General features: G+C 32.2%; 2 protein-coding genes across 2 annotated transcripts; one reads left to right on the top strand and one right to left on the bottom strand.

The window, feature by feature from the left end:
* The first annotated feature begins 3,460 nt into the window (after nucleotides 1-3,460).
* LOC148576022 (uncharacterized) lies at nucleotides 3,461-4,829 on the top strand. The gene is made up of 2 exons (XM_088503320.1): nucleotides 3,461-4,511; nucleotides 4,672-4,829. Exons 1-2 carry the CDS (start codon nucleotides 3,461-3,463, stop codon nucleotides 4,827-4,829), a joined length of 1,209 nt encoding a protein of 402 aa, XP_088359446.1.
* Nucleotides 4,830-5,676: 847 nt separating this feature from the next.
* Nucleotides 5,677-8,552, bottom strand: LOC148576021 (uncharacterized). The gene is made up of 3 exons (XM_088503321.1): nucleotides 7,964-8,552; nucleotides 6,590-7,582; nucleotides 5,677-6,500 (listed from the first exon to the last, which is right to left on the bottom strand). The coding sequence occupies exons 1-3, from the start codon at nucleotides 8,550-8,552 to the stop codon at nucleotides 5,677-5,679; spliced, it is 2,406 nt and encodes an 801-aa protein (XP_088359447.1).
* Nucleotides 8,553-19,044: the final 10,492 nt, after the last annotated feature.

The raw sequence follows: 19,044 nt of genomic DNA, 5'->3' as shown, positions 1-19,044 counted from the left end.
CATCATTTTTTTATATTTATATTATCTTATACATTTTTTAACAAAGTAATCATCTACCAAAATGATTATGCTTTCTACAACAATATAATCAATTTTTTTTAATGCAAAAGATCTGTCATCACATGAAATGCTACAGGGCCAAGATGCTTTTGGTGAAAAAGAAGAATCGATTAATGTTGGCTTAAAATAAAAAAAATATGTTAATCACTTAACATTTATATTCCCAAGTTGACGTTTAACAAATTTAAAAATGAATATTCCTAAATATAAATCAATATCGTATCAAAATAGATTTATGAATATGTTAAGAAATTAGAACGAAACTTATACTAAATTTGAATATATGGAGCAATAAACTAAATTAATTTTATAATACATTTATTATAAACTTTTGAAATATCAATTTTTTTTATTATTTGTATTTTATGATGCACAGACATTGACACAGACATGAAATACGATATAATACAGGATATACTGACACATGAATTTTAAATTCTTATAAAATACACGTATATATATAAAATTTGAAATATTTTTTAAAAAAATAATAATAATATTTAATATTTTATTAATATTAAAATATAAATTAATCTTTTAATTTTTATAATATTTTATTTTAATTATATAAAATATTTAAAATATTTTTTATTTTAATAAATAATAACATATACTATTTTTAGATTTATTGGCCAATTATACGATACAGATACACAGTAAAGATATTCCTTTTGAATGATTGAGGTATTGACACGTGGATACTTGTTTTGTAAAAGCTGCAAGCTCGCCCATGGATGTTAGAGCATGGCAAATGTGGCTTTAGGTGTAGCCGTATAGGTGTTATTTTGGTGAGTCACAAACGAGGTACTTAAGTGGTGGGCTCCATTTTGATGTTTGGCTATTTTTGTCAATAATGAACGTAGTTATATAAGTGTAGACTTATCAATGGACGCTTTTTAATTTTCATATTGGACCGGGGCTGGGGTATCACAGGGATATGGGGGTGGCTGGTGTGTAACCAGGTTGTGGTGTCAGGGGGAGTGGGACTCGGACCCTCCGAGTTCAAGCAACAAAACGCACGGTCCGAGTCCAGTGCATGGTGATGAAGTTGGTGAGGGACTCGGACCCTCCGAGTTGGCCTGCGTCACGGACCGTCCGATTTCGGTCTGGGTAGTCGCACGGTCCGAGTCCAGTGCTGTAGTGTACACGCGGCGCTTCCCCCTTGAGTCCCTATTCGGTGGGCATCACACACTTAGTAAAGGAGAACCCTACTCCCTTACCATCCGAATCCCTCCTTCACTCTCACCAACCTTTCTCCCCCAAAACCTTCATCTTCATTTCTCTGAAAGCTTGCATGGTGGAGGAGCATCATTGATGGGGAAAAAATTAAAAATTAAAGATGTTGATCGATCTGAGCTTCATATTATTCACTATCTCAGTGATCCTGATTATGTAAGTATTTTTTGAATTTCTTTTGAATTTTTTTAATTTTTTTATAGTTATAGTTATTAAAAAATAGAATTTCAATATTATGATTGTTGTTAGGATACACAGTTGAAGAATATAAATAGAATGATTACGACTGATTTGTTAGTATTAGTTAGATTATTTTAAATTATGTTGAACAGATTAATAATTATGTTTATGATGATTAAAATTTATTTTATGATTATATTATTGTTGTTAGTTAGACATGCATTTGAAAAACATAAATGGAATGATTATGACTTGTTTAAAATTATTTTACAGATTAATAATTATATAAATCATGATTAGAAAATTTGTTATGATTATGTAGTTGTTAGAGATTTATGTAGTTGAAGAATATAAATAGATAGAATGGTTATGACTAATTTTGAAATATTTGTTAGGTTGTATTTAAATATTTTTTTAAGTATTATTAACTATATATATCATGATAAGAAAATTTGTTATGGTTATGTTGTTGTTCTTCTTTAGTTTTGTGTTTTTGGCTGTAGTAGTAAGTAGAACATAATGTAAATTTTTAATAAATTTATTTAATTGTAGTATAATTATTATTTGTAAGCCAATGGTATTTGAATGAATGTGTTTTTAAGAAATTAAGTGTAACTGTTATCGATTTTGGTTAGATGTTATTATTATTGTGGTGAAGTGTTAATGCTGAGTTGATTAGAAAGGTTTTTTTAATTAAGCCATGTTAGATATTTCTTTATGGGAAAATTTAAATAATTTTAAATGTAGTAATTATTATTAGCAAGTTAATTATTAGTGTTGTTAGAATATGAATGATGGCATATATAGATTTATTCAAATTTTTGTATTGTATTGCAGGGGAAAAATTTTTTAACAAAAGTGTAATTAATTAATTAATGTTCGATATTATTGTGGATGTTGTAAATATTGTTGAGATTTATGATTAGGAATATATGTATTTGTAATGAGTTTCATTAGCAACTCTTAATAATTTGATTAGTAATTTGTTATGTTTTTTTGTAGAAATCAAGAATGTTGACATGTAACCATCCACTTCCTCCGGATCGGTACAACGAAAGGGTGGAGGATCATCTGCGAATTACCGGGTTCTATCATGCATCTCAGATTGGGATAGTGCAGTGTCAGAAAGCATTGGTAAATGCTCTAATTGAACGTTGGCACCCAGAGACACATACGTTCCACCTTCCCATTGGTGAATGTGCTGTGACACTTGAAGATGTAGCTATGATTCTTGGTCTTCCCACAGATGGTCTTCCGGTCACAGGGATGACAATGAGCAGTTATGAAGCGTTGGAGGCGGAGTGTTTGCTTCAACTTGGAGCTGCACCGCGTATGTCTGACTGTAGATCTAGTTGCATAAAACTTACCTGGCTGCGTGATTTAAAAGAAAATTTACAGTTGATTGATGATATCAGTATACAGAGGTATGTGAGGTGCCATATTATGTTGTTGATCGGGACGATCTTGTTTGGGATAAGTCTGGGGCAGGAGTGCATTGGAAATTTCTACCCTTGCTACGTGATTTTGGTAGTATTGGTCAGTATAGTTGGGGAGCGGCATGCCTGGCACATCTCTACAGGGCATTATGCCGTGCATCCCGTTTTAACTGCAAGGAAATAGATGGTCCACTAACACTTCTACTCTGTTGGGCTTGGATCAGGATGCCATACCTATCGCCGCTACCTAGGGAACCTCGAAGTTTTCCACTAGCAAACAGGTAATAATTTGTTAGAATGTACCCGTATGTTGATATTTATGATTCATTTAATGGTAGCTGAGGTAATTGAATATATCATAATAGGTGGCGGAACTGGGAGCGTGGTGACCGACGATTTAGATACTTGAAGTTAGCTCACTTTAGGAAGTCATTTGATGAACTTCAGGAAGGGCAGGTATGTTTCAATGAAAGTTGTATTAGTTTTATGTTTAGGGTCTAAGACATAAGTATACAGCATTGTCTTTGTAATTGGCTTTGTGGACTGTTATGTTGAGGTTCCTTTATTTTTTCCAGTTTATTTGGGTTGCTTATGCTGTGGATCGGGTGGATCCGAACATCATTCCTCCTGAAATCTACATGCAGTCGGTGGTTTGGAGTGCTACAGTTCCGTTGGTATCATTTGAATGTGTCGAGTGGCATGCTACCGATAGATTTAGGCGACAGTTTGGTTTGGTTCAGGGACTACCTAGTCAGGAGCGGAATCTAGAGAAGGCGCATGGAGAAACCCTGAAGGGGCCCAAGAATCTTAATTGGGCCACGGAAGCGAGTCATTCAAAATGGGTGATGCATTGGTCAAACAGGTATAACTACATTCTATCTGAGCTTCCGATGCCTTCACATGATCTACTAGATAGATACATGCATTGGTACCGATCAAAATATGGGAACCACTTGAACATGTCAAATCTTGTGGGTCAAGATAATGATGAAGGTGATCAGGATATGGAGGAAGGTGATCAGGATTTGGATGAGGATAATCAGGATACCGATGAGGGTAGTCAGGATATGGATGCTGACAATGAAGTAGAAGAGCCACATTCGCCGCATATATTACCTCCAACACCGATTCCAGAAGAACAACCTCAGTCCTCAAGCCATTATGTACCTCAGACACAGTTCCCCCCATCAGTTCCAATCAGTCAACAATATTGGGGTACCTCACAATTTGAAACAGGAGAAGGAGGTTCCTTTAGCCAGTTGCTTGGGTTGATGTCTGCAGATCCTGGACTACCACAATATGGCCAACAGCCTGACTTCATGGCTGGTAGGTATTCATTGGATGCTAGGTATCCGGGCCATACATCATCGGTTGCTTCTGGGGGGTTTGTGTCGGTTGACTCTAGTAGGAGTAATGACGGACGCGGAGCTTTTTTTAGTCAGAATCCTAACCGTGTATCCATGGGACTCATTGAAGAAGATGCTAACACACCCGAGAGGGAGACAGATGCGTATCTAGTAGATGACCCGGATGACGAGGAGGATCATGATGACGATGAAATAGAGGAGTTTGACGAGGATGAAGAATCTCGTAATGATGGTATTATGTTTTGTATTCTACTTTACATGTTCCATTACTTTTTTATTTTATGTTCATAACTGGCATCTATTTTTTACTTTTAGTAAATCTTATGTGGTTTATGTCTTGCTGTGATTACCTGCTGCGCATAATTTAATTATTTTTTATAATTTCTATACAGGTCATGCACGCACTCCGGATGAAACCTCCAAAGGTTACAATCTGAGGATTGATCCACCACGTCGCAGTGCTAGTCGCTACACTCCATCTGTCTTCAAAAAGGCGGCCAAGAAATGCAAGAATTTAGTCAAGGATGTGAAGTGGGCCATGAGAAAGTAGTTGCCTTGTAACTTATTTATTTAAGTAGTAATCACGTGGACCATGTTGTATTTATGTAGTATGTTTTGAGTATGTACGCACTACATTTATGTTGTATGTTTAGAGTATGTACGCACTACATTTATGTTGTATGTTTAGAGTATTTACGCACTACGGACACTATTCAGGTATTGCTAACCTTTAGTACGCAGTAAGGTACAGGTGCTATATATGTACCCATTATTGTTGTTCAGTCATACAAGCAGATTGGACCGGAACTTGCCGGTTCATTTATACATTCAGATTGCACCGGAAAGGCCGGTTCAATCGTAAAATCAGATTGCACAGGCCAGGCCGGTTCATTACGAAAAACAGATTGAACCGGACCGACCGGTTCAGTTATACAATCAGAGTGAACCGGACCGGCCGGTTCATTCATAAAATCAGCTTGACCCGGACAGGCCGTTTGATTCATAAAATCAGATTGCACCGGACCGGACGGTTCATTTTGAATAATAGATTGAACCGGACCGGCCGGTTCATGTATACAACCCAATTGGACCGGACCGGCCGGTTCATTTTTACAATCACATTGCACCGAAAAGGCCAATTCATTCAAAAAATCAGATTGAAGCGGACCGGCCGGTTTTTTCAAAAAATCAGGTTGAACCGGACCAGACGGGTCATTCATAAAATCCGGTTGAATCGGACCGGCCGGTTCTACAAGGAACACATTGCAATACATAAACCGTTTTAACATAAAAACATCAGAAAAACATTACATAATGTTCCACATATCAGGTCAAGTTCTATCAAAATGACAACCCATGACATAATAGTGACGTGCCACACCAACCACAATGTGAACCTACTGAGCATCTCCGTCGGCAGTTCTACCAGCTGACTGACGGCATCTACTACGACTGTGTCCCTCAGCTCCACATAGCGTACATCGCCTAGGACGACGTAACATTCGCGTGTCCATCTCATTCAAGAAACGCGTCATCCTGGGGCGCCCTTTCGAGACACGTCTCAGATACGGATTCGGTACGTAGCGAGGACCGTTGTATGCAGGCCACGTCGTCGGGTTACCTAGTGGCCTAAATCTTGCTCGGTACACCCGCCGAACTTGGTCCATCTTATACACATCATGCACATATAGCTTCCAATCCAGTCGCTGGTTTGCGCAACATGCGAACACATGTCTGCAGGGGATCCGGTCCACCTGGAACTCACCACAATCACATCGAAGGGCGCGTAGATCGACTGCAAACTCCAGTCCGCTTGGCATCTCACGCACCTCGAAGACCTCATTCTGCCGGTCAAAGCAACTGACCTGTATGTTTCCTGATGCAAGTTGGTTTGCATGCAACTTCGAGGTCACGACTTCGGAGAACACATGGCCAGCATTAATCCGCGCTTCTGCCTCGGCTCTTTTTCTGGTGAAAAGCTCGTTTAGCCTGTAGAATGTTGCCTTGACAAGAGCAGTAATAGGAAGATTGCGTGCACCCTTCAACACTGAATTGATGCATTCCACTAGATTCGTTGTCATGTGACCCCATCGGTATCCACCATCAAACGCCAATGCGTACTGTTCGCGAGGAATTCGGTTTAACCAGTTGGTATACGCTTCCCCCCGTTCCCGTAATCGCTGGTAACGCACTTCATACTCCCGCACCGTCCTGGAATATCCTAGAGGAAACCAAAGAAAAAAAAAATCATAAAAGTCGAAAACAAATATTAATATTTAACTACTGTTAATAAGTTACTTAAATTATTACCAATGTTGACGACCAATTTTTGGAGGTACGGTGCCTTGAATTTCCGCAGAAAATTCGACTCTATATGCCTGATGCAGAACATATGAAAAGCTCTAGGAGGTGACCATGCTCCGTTACTCCGTTCCACAGCTGCATTGATGGATTCGTGTCGGTCCGATATCAGTCCCACACCATCCCGAGTGACAACATGTTGACGCAAGTTACTAAGGAAAAAGTGCCACGCATCAGAAGTCTCTCCCTCGACAATAGCAAACGCAATTGGAACGATGTTGTTGTTGCCATCCTGTGAGACTGCGACTAGGAGACAACCCTTATACTTTCCGTACAAGTGAGTCCCATCCACCTGGACAACTGGCTTACAATGTCTGAATGCCCTGATACAGGGGTAATAACTCCAAAATACTCTATGCAGTACCCGAATATGACCAACCAAGTCATCGCCTTGGTATGCAGGCATAGTCTCAAAATGGACAACAGCTGATGGCTCCTTATGACACATGGCCTGAAACCATATAGGCAACGCTTCGTACGATGCCTCCCAACCTCCAAATATTTTTTCTACTGCCCTTTGCTTAGCCAACCATGCTTTCCGATAGCTAACAGTATAGTTAAATTTCGATTGCACTTCTGCTATAACGGACTTTACCTTTAAGGAGGGATCAGCCTCAACCAATGGCTTTATTGCTTCTGCAATTGTGATGGAGTCCAGCTTCGCATGATCCTGTGAAATGGTGGCTCTGGTACAAGTGTGACTACCATTATACCTCCTTATAACCCAACAATACTTCCTGCTGATCAGACTAACCCTGATAAGCCAATCACACCCTGACCCATACTGTGTACACTTGGCATAAAATGTCAAAGGCTCAGACTCATAAACCTGGTAATCTACGCTTCGTCGTATGGTATACTCTTTTATTGCCTTAATAACAGCTTCCCGGGAACTAAACTCCATCCCAACAGCAAATTCACCATCTGCGACAATAGGAACTTCTGCCAGGACAACAAGCATGGGAAAAATTTCAATAAATACATATATATTTCAAAACCATACTAAATCAATATTAACTGCATCAAGTATGACATAAATCAGACCCTAACGTAAATAATAATAAAATATTAAATTCTATGTTCTATATTCGTTTAAAATAACGTGATATGTTTCAAACATTACTTAACACATATGTTGACTTTTATTTTTTTAACTTCCTACTATTTTTAAATTTTTTTTTACATAGGATCAGGTCAACCGGTTCAATGTCTAACACATACATGACATCCACGCATGCTTAAATAATGGGTAATAAATAATAATTCATTCATAAATAATTCAATAAATAAATAAAAAAGACAATAATTTAAATATTAACGTACCTGCAGTCATATATTCCGGAAACTCCGGAACATGCATGGCTTCCAAGTCCAGAACTCGCATGAATGAAGGCTCCCCAAACGGCATATCGTTTGCGAGTGCATCTGCCACCTCTGTCACATCCGGATCCATATTTCCCTCACCATGATCGTCATCTCCATCTGCACCAACACATTCGTAGTTGCTTTCGAACTCTTCTTCACTGTCACTATTATAATCTTCCCGTAGAATGTTTCGGTCTGCCTCAGATTGTTCAAACTCAACATACAACTCGATAAACGAGATCTGCGCCCGGTTTTCAATATACATTGAAAACATCTCCTGCATGCTCGCTTCGTCCGTGACATATCTTGTTTGAAATTGGACAAACCCACCAAATACCGGTACGGGATATCTGTATAGAACACAGGATATTTTTCTTGCCCCCTCAGAATCAATCTTTTCATAGATCAAACCTTTCAGTTCTTCAAAGGAAATGATAAAAGGAATAACAACATCTATTGGATTTTCACAAATAAATTTTACCCCTTCAGATGTTTCTAATAAAATTTGACCAAAATAATACACCTTTATTAGTACTCTATCACTCATTTCTCCTACTCACAAAAAAAAAAACATAACACTAACTACACACTCCTTTGATTTTGAACAAGCATATAAGAGATCCAGAAGAAGGAAACAGAGGAACGAAGCGGCGCATAAGAAGGGGAAGAAGAAGGGTCCCCAAACGTTAACTCGTTGCACACTTTTATATACACTCTATACTCAACTCGGACCATCCGACTAGGTTAACTTCATTCAAAAATATACTAGGCAACCAAATCGGACCATGCGTGTTCATAAACCGGTTCTGCCATCCCCAGCCAAAACGGACGGTCCGAATCCACTCCATGCACGCAACTCGGACCTTGCGTGTTGTACCTCCCCTATGCCATCTCGCAGGGTCCGATTCCCCCCCCCCCCCTAACTCGGACCGTGCGTCTTCCGGTTTACCATAGCCACGAACAGAGAACTCGGACCGTCCGAGTCCTCCTCCCAAAACCTGCCAAAATTCTGCCCCACATCCATGTCTAACCCACCTTAACTCCATATCCATGAAAAGCTCACATACGAGCTCCATATCCAAAAAATTGACCCTATCAATGGATTGGTCAATTATAATTCTTAGCATCTATTTTAGATCAAGCAATATGTATTTAAGTGTTTATACGTGAATCTATTCTATTATATAAAAATTGAATTTCTGCATTTAATGATGGAGCTGACCTGGCATGCTTCTAAGAGTATTTTTTGATTTATTTCTTTTAACTCATTAAATACAAGTTATTACGATAAACTAACTATATCAACTAATTGATTTGATTAGATATTTAAATATCATATAATTTATTATAATTTATATTAATTTGATTTGGTAATATTTTATAATTTATTTATTTTAATATTCTGTTAATATTTTTTAATTTAATTCTTTTAATTTATTAAATCAAATTTATTGTGTGTACTAATTAATTAATTTGATTAATTTATTAGCCATTAAATAATAAATTTATGAATATAATAGACAACTGAAATATTTTCAACTAAATAATTAAATCAAATCAAATCAAATAATATATATTAAGCTAAATTCAAATCATGTGAATTAAATACTAAATTAAAATAAGATAATTTCTTACTTATTCAAGTTAGGTGCAATAAATACAAATTAATTTTGTTAGATAATCATAGTTGTTTGGTCTACTATATATAGATGGCCACACAAAATTATAAGAATCATAATTTTTATTACTCTTGCTATTTCAACTCTTCTTTTCTTCTTTTTTTTTTTCTTTATGTATAATTTCTTTTATGTATAAATGTACCCAAAATGAGAAAGTACGGATTAATGTTTTATTGATTGTTTGTTTGATGAATATATCTCAATTTAGACATTCTACTAATGTGGATGGAAGTTGACCTGTAGCAATTTAAAGTGGCCAATGTATTTTCTTATAGTATTAGATAGAAGAATATTTATTAAAATGATTATACCAATTGTAATAAATTTTTTTTTCAATTGTTATATTTTTATGTTAGTCGTGTAAATTCTTTGAAGGCACAAGATAATAAAATAGGTTGACTTTAATATTATTAGAAGCTAAATTTAATAGTTCAAATAAGCACCATTAATTATGTTAAAAAAGTAATTTCTAATAATAATGTGATTTACATATTAATTTTTTTGAGTAAATTCATTTCAAAATATAGAAATTAGACTCAATTACGCTAAAATTTTAAAGGTAATATAGAATTTGACAACAAATTTAACACTCATTAAGAAAATAAATTTATTTATGGCTATTTCCTAATTATAAATAATAACAAGACTTATAAAAAAATATTAATGTCATCATTCTTATTAATTAAATCATAATATTAGGTAGTTGATAGTTTCATAGGCAGAAATTATTAAGTAATTACGTAAAAATTAGCAACGAACAAGTAATAAGAATTTAGAAAAAATAAATATATTATATAATACCAATTTCATAATTTAAATATGTCTCATATCATATTCTCATATATTCTATTTATTATCTATTTTATTATATAAAAATCAGGTTTTGCACTTAATGACGGAGTTGACGTGACATGCATGCTTATGAGAGTGTTTAGCGATTTGTTTCTTTTAACTCATTAAATACAATTTATTATGATAAATCAACGATATCAACTAATTGATTTGATTAGATATTTAAATATCACATAATTTATTATCATTTATATCAAATTGATTTGGTAGTATTTTTTAATTTATTTCTTTTAATGTTTTGTTAGTATTTTTTAATTTATTTTTTTAATTTATTAAATCAAATTAATTATACTAATTATCTGTATTAATTAATTAATTAAATTAATTAATTAATCATTAAAATAACAAATCTATGCATAAAATAGGTTCTCAATATATTTTTCACTAATAATTAAATCAAATCAAATCATATATATTGAACTAAATTTAAATCATGTGAATTAAGAACTAAAATAAAATAAGATGATTTTTTACTTATTCAAATTGAATACAATAAATAAAATTAATTTTGTTAGATAATCATAGTCTTCTGGTCTTCGATATATAGATAGCCACACAAAATTATAAAAATCATCATTTTTATCATTTTTGCTATTTCAACTCTTTTATTTATGTATAAATATACTCAAAATGAGAAGGTATGGATGAGTGTTTTATTAATTGTTTGTTTGACAAATATTATAGTCTGAAAATGTCTCAATTTAGGCATTCTACAACTGTCGATGGAAGTTGAACCTGTAGTAATTCAGGGTGATCATGGTATTTTTTATAGTATTATATAAAAAATATTTTTTAAAATGAATATACCCATTGTAATTAATTTTCTTTGTAAATCTGTTATCTTTTACCTAACAAACAATATCCATATTGAATATATTATTTTCATCAGAAGCCATACATAATTGATTGATAATTCTATATATAAAAATACTCATGTGGTAACTAAATACCATATTGTTATCTCGCTAAAGTTAATTCTCTTATGATTATGCGAATGTATAGCACTATCAGATAAAAATTGATTGGATTACATTTATGTCCAACGAGGTAGGTGATCTTTTAGGCCTAATCACGATCAGAGTTGAGAAAGGTTTGAAAAATACTAACAATACAAATACTTTTTATTTTTAATACCCAATAATAAATATATAAATTAAAATTAATATTGTTTCGTACAAAATCATAAAATGTATAGCATACTCAAAACATATCCAATCTGTATTAACTGTCATTGTTTATCAGTTACATTATGACAAATCTGGTTATTAAAAAAAATTAAAATTAACTTAAATATACACAATATTATTTTATGCTTTTTATTTTTATTTTATTATCATAAAAAGTCATACATATTATAAGAGAACCTCATCTTTTTACTAACGGTTCTTCCATTCAATGGTTTCTATAAAAAAAAGGCATAATAATATTGTGTTTGGCAAGAATATATGGGATTTTGAAAGGTTGAAGCATAGGTTTAGTCCTCAACATATTCGTAGATGAAGTGTAGAGTAGATAAAAAGATAACTAATAAAAAAAAGAATAAATTACTATTTGTATCCATAAAAGATACAAACGCATATAAGAATAAAACGACAATTATACCCATGGAAGATAGCTTCCGTGTGCCAAGAATACCCTAACGGACCAATTGTGTAACCAACGTCTGGGTACTCTTGGCACACGGAAGCCATCTTTCGTGGTTATAATTGTCGTTTTATTCTTATATGGGTACATTTGTCAGCATCTATATCTTTTATGGGTACAAATGATAATTATTTAATAAAAAAATAAATGGTTAAAGCTTTTTCAATACTCACCGTTGTAGTGTATGACAGGTGTTCTATAATATTTTTGGATTTGATTGTTTCTTTATTATTATATGTTGTTCTATTTAATTTATGCTAAAAAGACTTGTGATAATAATCTAATCATGGTAGTGTAAAAGTTATAAGTATTATATTTACTTTGTATGCTCTTAAATCTCATGTCCTTGATGGATATTTGTCACTAAGTAATTATTAAAAGAAATAATTGGTTTAATATCTATTTTATATTCTATTTAAATTATAATAATGAGTAAATATTTTTTTTTCAAAATAAATAATACGATTTTTCATAAAAGCAACGTTTAAATAATTGTAAAATTAGATTGTACCACAGATGATGCTAAATATCTTGATATTAGATCTGCTATAAAACAAATTTTTAGGAATATTATGTTGTATTATATAATTTAGTTATATTTTTTTTATCTTCAATCTATATTATTTAGATTGGCATATTTTTAAAAGGGGTTATTTATTTATTTTTTTAATTATTAAATCAAATCAGTTACGATTTATATTATGGTTGAACTCAAACTTTTATTAATTTTGTCATATTATTATATATATAGATATTAAATTCTTTGATTATAAAAAAATTTTGGATAATAAATCAATCCTCAATAGATTATACATTAATTCTGTCAAAAACATAAATAATTAATACATTAGATGTTATTATTTACGTACTAATATATATATCGGGTCTGCTACACATACAAGCAAAAAGGCCCTACAAGTTTTACAAGTTCCCAACCCACACTTCATTCACACGCGCACTCATCTCTCTTTAAATGGAACGTAAACTACACGCGCCCCACTCAACAGTTGCTCTTCGCAAAATAGCGCTCCTTAATGGCGCACTCTTCCACTTCTCCAAGCCCTTCGAAAAAAACACAAACCGTCCGTTTTCGAGCAACATTCCAAACTGCAGAGATAGGACTCGTCGCGAAGATTAGAACTCTCCATCAACACAACATAGAACTCTCGATCAACAATCTCCAGAAAAAACGAAGTTATAATACTCAAGGTACGTTACGTTACTATTTTACTCATATTGTATATTTTTCACATTTCGAAAACGAAGAACTAGGTTTTATTGTTCTTCTACGTTCTTCTAGGTTTTACTGTTCTTCTTGTTCTAGGTCTCATTTTACAGTTTTTAATGTTCTACTTGTTCTAGGTTTTACTGTTATTCTTGCTTCTAGGTTATTCTGTTCTTCTTAGTTGTTCTAGGTGTTACTGTTCTTGTTGTTCTAGTTCTTCTGGTAACTGATTTTTTTGGGAGTATATTGCATGATTTGGTGGGTGTATATTGAGTATTTTGTTAGGTGTATATAGCATAATTTGTTGGGTGTATATTTCTGAACTGATATACTGTAATATAGTCAACAGTTGCAACTGTTCTAATATTTGCTTGTCCATGGTGTATATTACTTGACCTTGTAATGTTGCTTGACCTTGTATATTAATGCATGTTTGAGTGATATCTGACTGATATCTATGGGTGTATCTGACTCATATCTATGGGTGTATCTTACTGATATCTATGGGTGTATTTTTTATTTCAGAAAAAATGGCAGGCAGAAATCTAGCTGAAAAAAATGTAAGAACAAATATATGTCTTAGATGAAATCAGTTTTATATAATAGAAATATATCTTACTATAATTTTGCTTTGTTTATAGCAAATCAAAGACCTTAAGTGTGCAACACATTTGTTAAGTGAGAAATTCAGAAACATGAGCGAGGAGAAGAAAACAATTGTTAGGGATTTGGAATTTGGTGGCCTGATGCACATCCCGCCGCTAAGGGTGCATCACCAAATTGTCAGATAGATTCTAAGGATATTGACACTGATTAATGTAAATGTTATATAGTCCTATAACAAATTGAACACATGCTGTAAAAATTTTCTAATTATAATCCAGTTTATTGTAAAATTTCTTTCAATAATTAAACTCTCTCTGCTGTATTCAAAATGTATGAATTACAGGTACTATAATATGAAGGAAAACATCAAACCAAATATACACCCATAACCTGCCATTTTTTACACCCAAAGAAAGTTGAATATACACCCAAAAATCTATCCCCCTGATGCTTTATCCCTAAAACCCTGAATCCTAAACACTTAAAACCTAAACCTTAATCCCTAACCCGTAAACCCTAAAACCTAAACCGTAAACCCTAAAACCCTAAACCCTAATACTTAAAACCCTTAAACCATTGTAAAAAAAAAACAAACAGTATTTTATAACATAAAAACAAGATTCTGAAGTATATATATGTATATATATATGTAAAATGTGAAATACAAGAAAATTCAGAAATACACCCAAAAGAACACTGCTTTTACACCCAAAAGAATGCATGCTCTTGCTCCTTTGTGTGCTTCTCATCCCTGCCCAGAAGTGGTGATCCAGATAGATTGCAATCCATATATGACGGTCTTCATAGAGATCTGCAGAATACACCCAAACACAGACTATAAATACACCCGAAAAAAAATTAAATTTACACCTCTGCTGCAGATTTTAAACAAACATTACCTGAAAGCCACTTGTTGTCCACAAGACTAAAATTCAGCAGAAAATCATTCTAATTCCTATCAAATGAGTCTTTAAGCACATCCACGCTTCTCGCACTTCTCTCGTAATGTAATTCCTCACATCTTCAAGGGTGGTAAAGGTCATTCCAACCTTGGGAACAAACTGGTCATCAACAGAGAGAGGTTGCAGAATACACCATGTCAAAAACAAAAAATACACCCAATCATGTCTAATATAATACACCCGAACGACAATAACTCAACTAAAATAACAAAAAAAGCCATAAACTGTAAATACACCCACACTTCCCCCAAAAATACACCCAAAAATTTCTGATCTACACTCGAGCGTCTGCTATAAATTGCAGATAATTAATCAAAACTAATACATTAGATTCAATCCACAGATTTATGTTCACGCGTTAGTTTCACAGTCAATGTTCACGAATTATTCAGCTACACAATGCTATACAAATAACTGCAACAAAATTCAGAGTAATCATATGTAAATCAAACCTCAGGAACTACGTTAGATTCAAATTCATAATCCACTTCGCCCTGATTCAGCTGACAATCTGAGGTTGAATCATCCATTATCTTCAAAATGAGTTCAAACTTTGATTTCAGAAACCAGGAAATCGAAAAGAAAACGAAGCTGGAGTTATAGAAAGAGGAACTAACGTCAATGACGAAGAACAAACCAGTGAGGAAGGAGGAGAAAAGAATGATCGAAAAAGCAGGGGAAGACGCGCGAGAAGAAGAACGAGCAAATTTGGAAAGAAGGAGAACGAAGAAGGAAATAAATCTTTTAAATTTGGTAGTTATATATAGCGCGTGTAAGGGACGTAGCACTTGTAGCGTGTTTTGGGGGGTTAGGGGTTAATTGACTTGTAATGCTTACAAGCCCTAATCGGTTGTATGTAGAGCTTTTCCGTATATATATATATATATATATATATATATATATATATATATATATATATATATATATATATATATATATATTATCGATTATTAAATTTATAATTAATTTTTAATCTAATTTTTGGTAATTAAAATTTAAATGATTGAAATTATTAAATGCTAAATATTTTACATCTAACCAATTTTATCTCACTAACCAAAATTAATTTTAAGACAAGAAATTATTTTGCACATTATATATATATATTGTGGGATAGTATGGTCATTTGCTATTTTTAATGGTAAACATTGTCAAATAAAATGGTGTAAGAAATTAGAAGAAAATGTATTTATAAATTTAGGAAATATTAATTTATTTTTCAATAGAATAAATTATATATTGAATAACAAAAGCTATTATTGGTTTCTCTTCACACTGACTAATACTCAACGATGGTGTTTCGGTACACCATGTTATTAAGAAATATTAATCGATCTAATAACTTTTATAATGACATAAGTTTAGGAATTTGAAAATTTAAAAATCATTTCATAAAATGTGAAGTTTTAATAAGTAACAATGTTGATTATATTGTTTTGACTTCAAGAATGAATACGATACCAACAAATAAAATTGTCCTAAGTAAATTTCAACAAAGACAAAAGTCCATAAGTATTGCTATTAATGAAAAATTAATCTATTTTAAAGAAAAATACAATTTTTTTCTACGAATTTTCTAACTCGACAAGTCGAGGATTAATCCACCACATATTGATGCTCTATTTATTAAGGGTGAGATTAGAACTCCAAATACTTGCTTAAACAGATAATGAGATAATTATTCAACCAATCCAAATTTATTAAAATAAATATTAATTATTTTTAATATTTTTAAATTATAAAATATTTATAATAATAATTACTATATATTTTTTATTTACATTTTAATAAAAAAATTTTATATAATTTTATGTATTATCCCGTGCAGGATACGGGAACATACACTAGTTGAATGTAAAAATTGTTAGGATTAAAGGGCTAGCTTTTACTCCCAAATAATTAATGTATTTTATATTATTATTTTTACTACTACAATAAATTTAACAATAATATAAAATATATATTACCATTCATCCAGGGATAGAGTTTAGTTAAGACAATGCGGGTTATGGTCCCCTCAACTTTTTTATAAAAAAATTAATAGAATTTTTTCAAAAAATAAAAAATAATTCAGTTGGTTCATATATTTTACTATGATTTAAAGTATCTAGGTATTGAGTGGGCCTTTGTTGGCTTTCACAATACATTAAAATTAAAAGATAAAATCAAATCAAATAAAAAAGTTATCTAACAAAAAAGATAAGAATAAAAAAAGATCATCTAACAATCAAATCAAATCAAAAAAATTATCTAACAAAAAAAGCAGCTTCTCTATTCGTATTTCGCGGCTCTCTATTTGCATTTTGCAACTCTCCATTCAACAAGCAACACTCCCTCTACATTTGAGTTCAAATATAAAAAATTATGTATTTTTTATTTATTTAATTTAATATTATTTTATATTTTACTATTTATTTAATTTAATTTTTATATGATAAAAAATATTAGAATATTTAATAAGTGCTGATATTATTGTATTTGTATAAATTGATAAAAAAATTCAATAAATATTATAAATGACTAAAAAATTTAGTTCTAATTCAATTATTAAAAATTTTAAGTCCCTAAAGATTCGAAGAGTACCATTATAAACTATTTTATATTTTTTATCTATAGAATTATTTATTTATTATCTTATTAGTAACAAACTTAAAGAATAATTTAATCATAAATTTTATTTTAATATAAATATTATTATTAAATTTTTATGTTAAATTTTTGGCCTCCCAAAATTTTGTTTCAAGCTCTGCCACTAGATGGAGCCGTTCGAATTTCTCGTGAGAAGGTGTGTGTGTGGGATAGTACCTACAAAAGATAGATTTGTATGCTTAAGTAAGCAAAGATTTTGGACAAGTTTTTATAGATTAGAATTGAAAAATTTTTAAGATGGAAAGGAGAGTTAAATAAATGGATGAGTGACGAAGTGGCCACTCTTGTAATTTTTCCTCCTATTCTGATAGGTAGTTATCTTCTTCTTCTTTTTTTTAGGGGTGTTGAGACTTGAAATCTCATATTTAAATATTTGAGTATATTTGTATGTGCAGTTAAGATTCTGGCATTCTACACACTAGGTCGGTCCCGTGAGGTCGAGCACATCTGCAAAGTGGATTTGGTCTTTATATTTAGACTTTGTCTGTATTTTAGGTAGGGATGGCAATAGAGCGGGTTTTTGCTCTATCCGACCCCGCTTCGCTCTACAATAACTCGCATAGAACCCGCCCCTTCCTACTCACGGGTAGTAAAAAGTTGAACCCTAACCTGCCCTACCCCTACCCGCCCCACCCTATAATTATTAAAATCCAATAAATAAAATTAAATTTCAAAATTTATATAACCATCATCACATATATAACACAAATTAAAGTAAAATTTTAAATATAATATAATATTATTAATCATTTTACTAATTATTTTACATATATTACACATATTATATATTAAAATTATATATATCGAGACGAGTAGGGGCGGGTATTACCTAAACCCGGTCCTGTCCTGTCCCGCCCAAGAACCAACCCCGTTAAAAATTTGTTCCGGTACGGGACGGGTAATTACCCACCCCGCGGATAGAGACGAGATGAATACCCACGAATTCGGGTGGTGTTGCTATTCCTAATTTTAGGCCTTGTTTTGAATTTTGTGACAGAGTATGAATAATAGTCAATATATTATTTTTTATTTATTCAATGTAAAATATAAATCGAACAATTTAAAGTTTATAATATTTTTCAACCATAAAAAAAATTCTTAGAAAATAAGATCATATCGTCAATTTTGTACTAAATTTTACATTAAAATTTTTTTAGTATTTATTGCGAAAATAGAAAATAAAAATTATGTTCATTTATAACTTAAAAATTTATAAATAATGAAGAACAACCCTTTAAATTGTGTTAATCCTTTCTTATTTTTAAAATTTAAAATTTTAAACACAACTAAATATGATAATAAGAGAAATACAAATAAATAATATTTTAAAATTTTAATAAAAACACTTAAATAAATGAAATCTCAAACTCAGAATTTACGTATCATATCAACCCTTTAATTAATTACAATGTATAAACCGAA

Source organism: Arachis ipaensis, chromosome B1, assembly GCF_059453495.1.
Source record: "Arachis ipaensis isolate K30076 ecotype BB chromosome B1, ASM5945349v1, whole genome shotgun sequence".
NCBI lineage: Eukaryota > Viridiplantae > Streptophyta > Magnoliopsida > Fabales > Fabaceae > Arachis > Arachis ipaensis.
Note: the sequence above shows the minus strand (reverse complement) of the source record. Positions and strands in the feature narration are given on the sequence as shown.

Coding starts and splice junctions, on each gene's coding strand:
- LOC148576022 (XM_088503320.1), top strand. CDS start 3,461: ATGTTGAGGTTCCTTTATTTTTTCCAGTTTATTTGGGTTGCTTATGCT. Junction 4,512..4,671: donor TGAAGAATCTCGTAATGATG/GTATTATGTTTT, acceptor ATTTCTATACAG/GTCATGCACGCACTCCGGAT.
- LOC148576021 (XM_088503321.1), bottom strand. CDS start 8,552: ATGAGTGATAGAGTACTAATAAAGGTGTATTATTTTGGTCAAATTTTA. Junction 7,583..7,963: donor TCCGGAATATATGACTGCAG/GTACGTTAATAT, acceptor TTGTCCTGGCAG/AAGTTCCTATTGTCGCAGAT. Junction 6,501..6,589: donor AAAATTGGTCGTCAACATTG/GTAATAATTTAA, acceptor GGTTTCCTCTAG/GATATTCCAGGACGGTGCGG.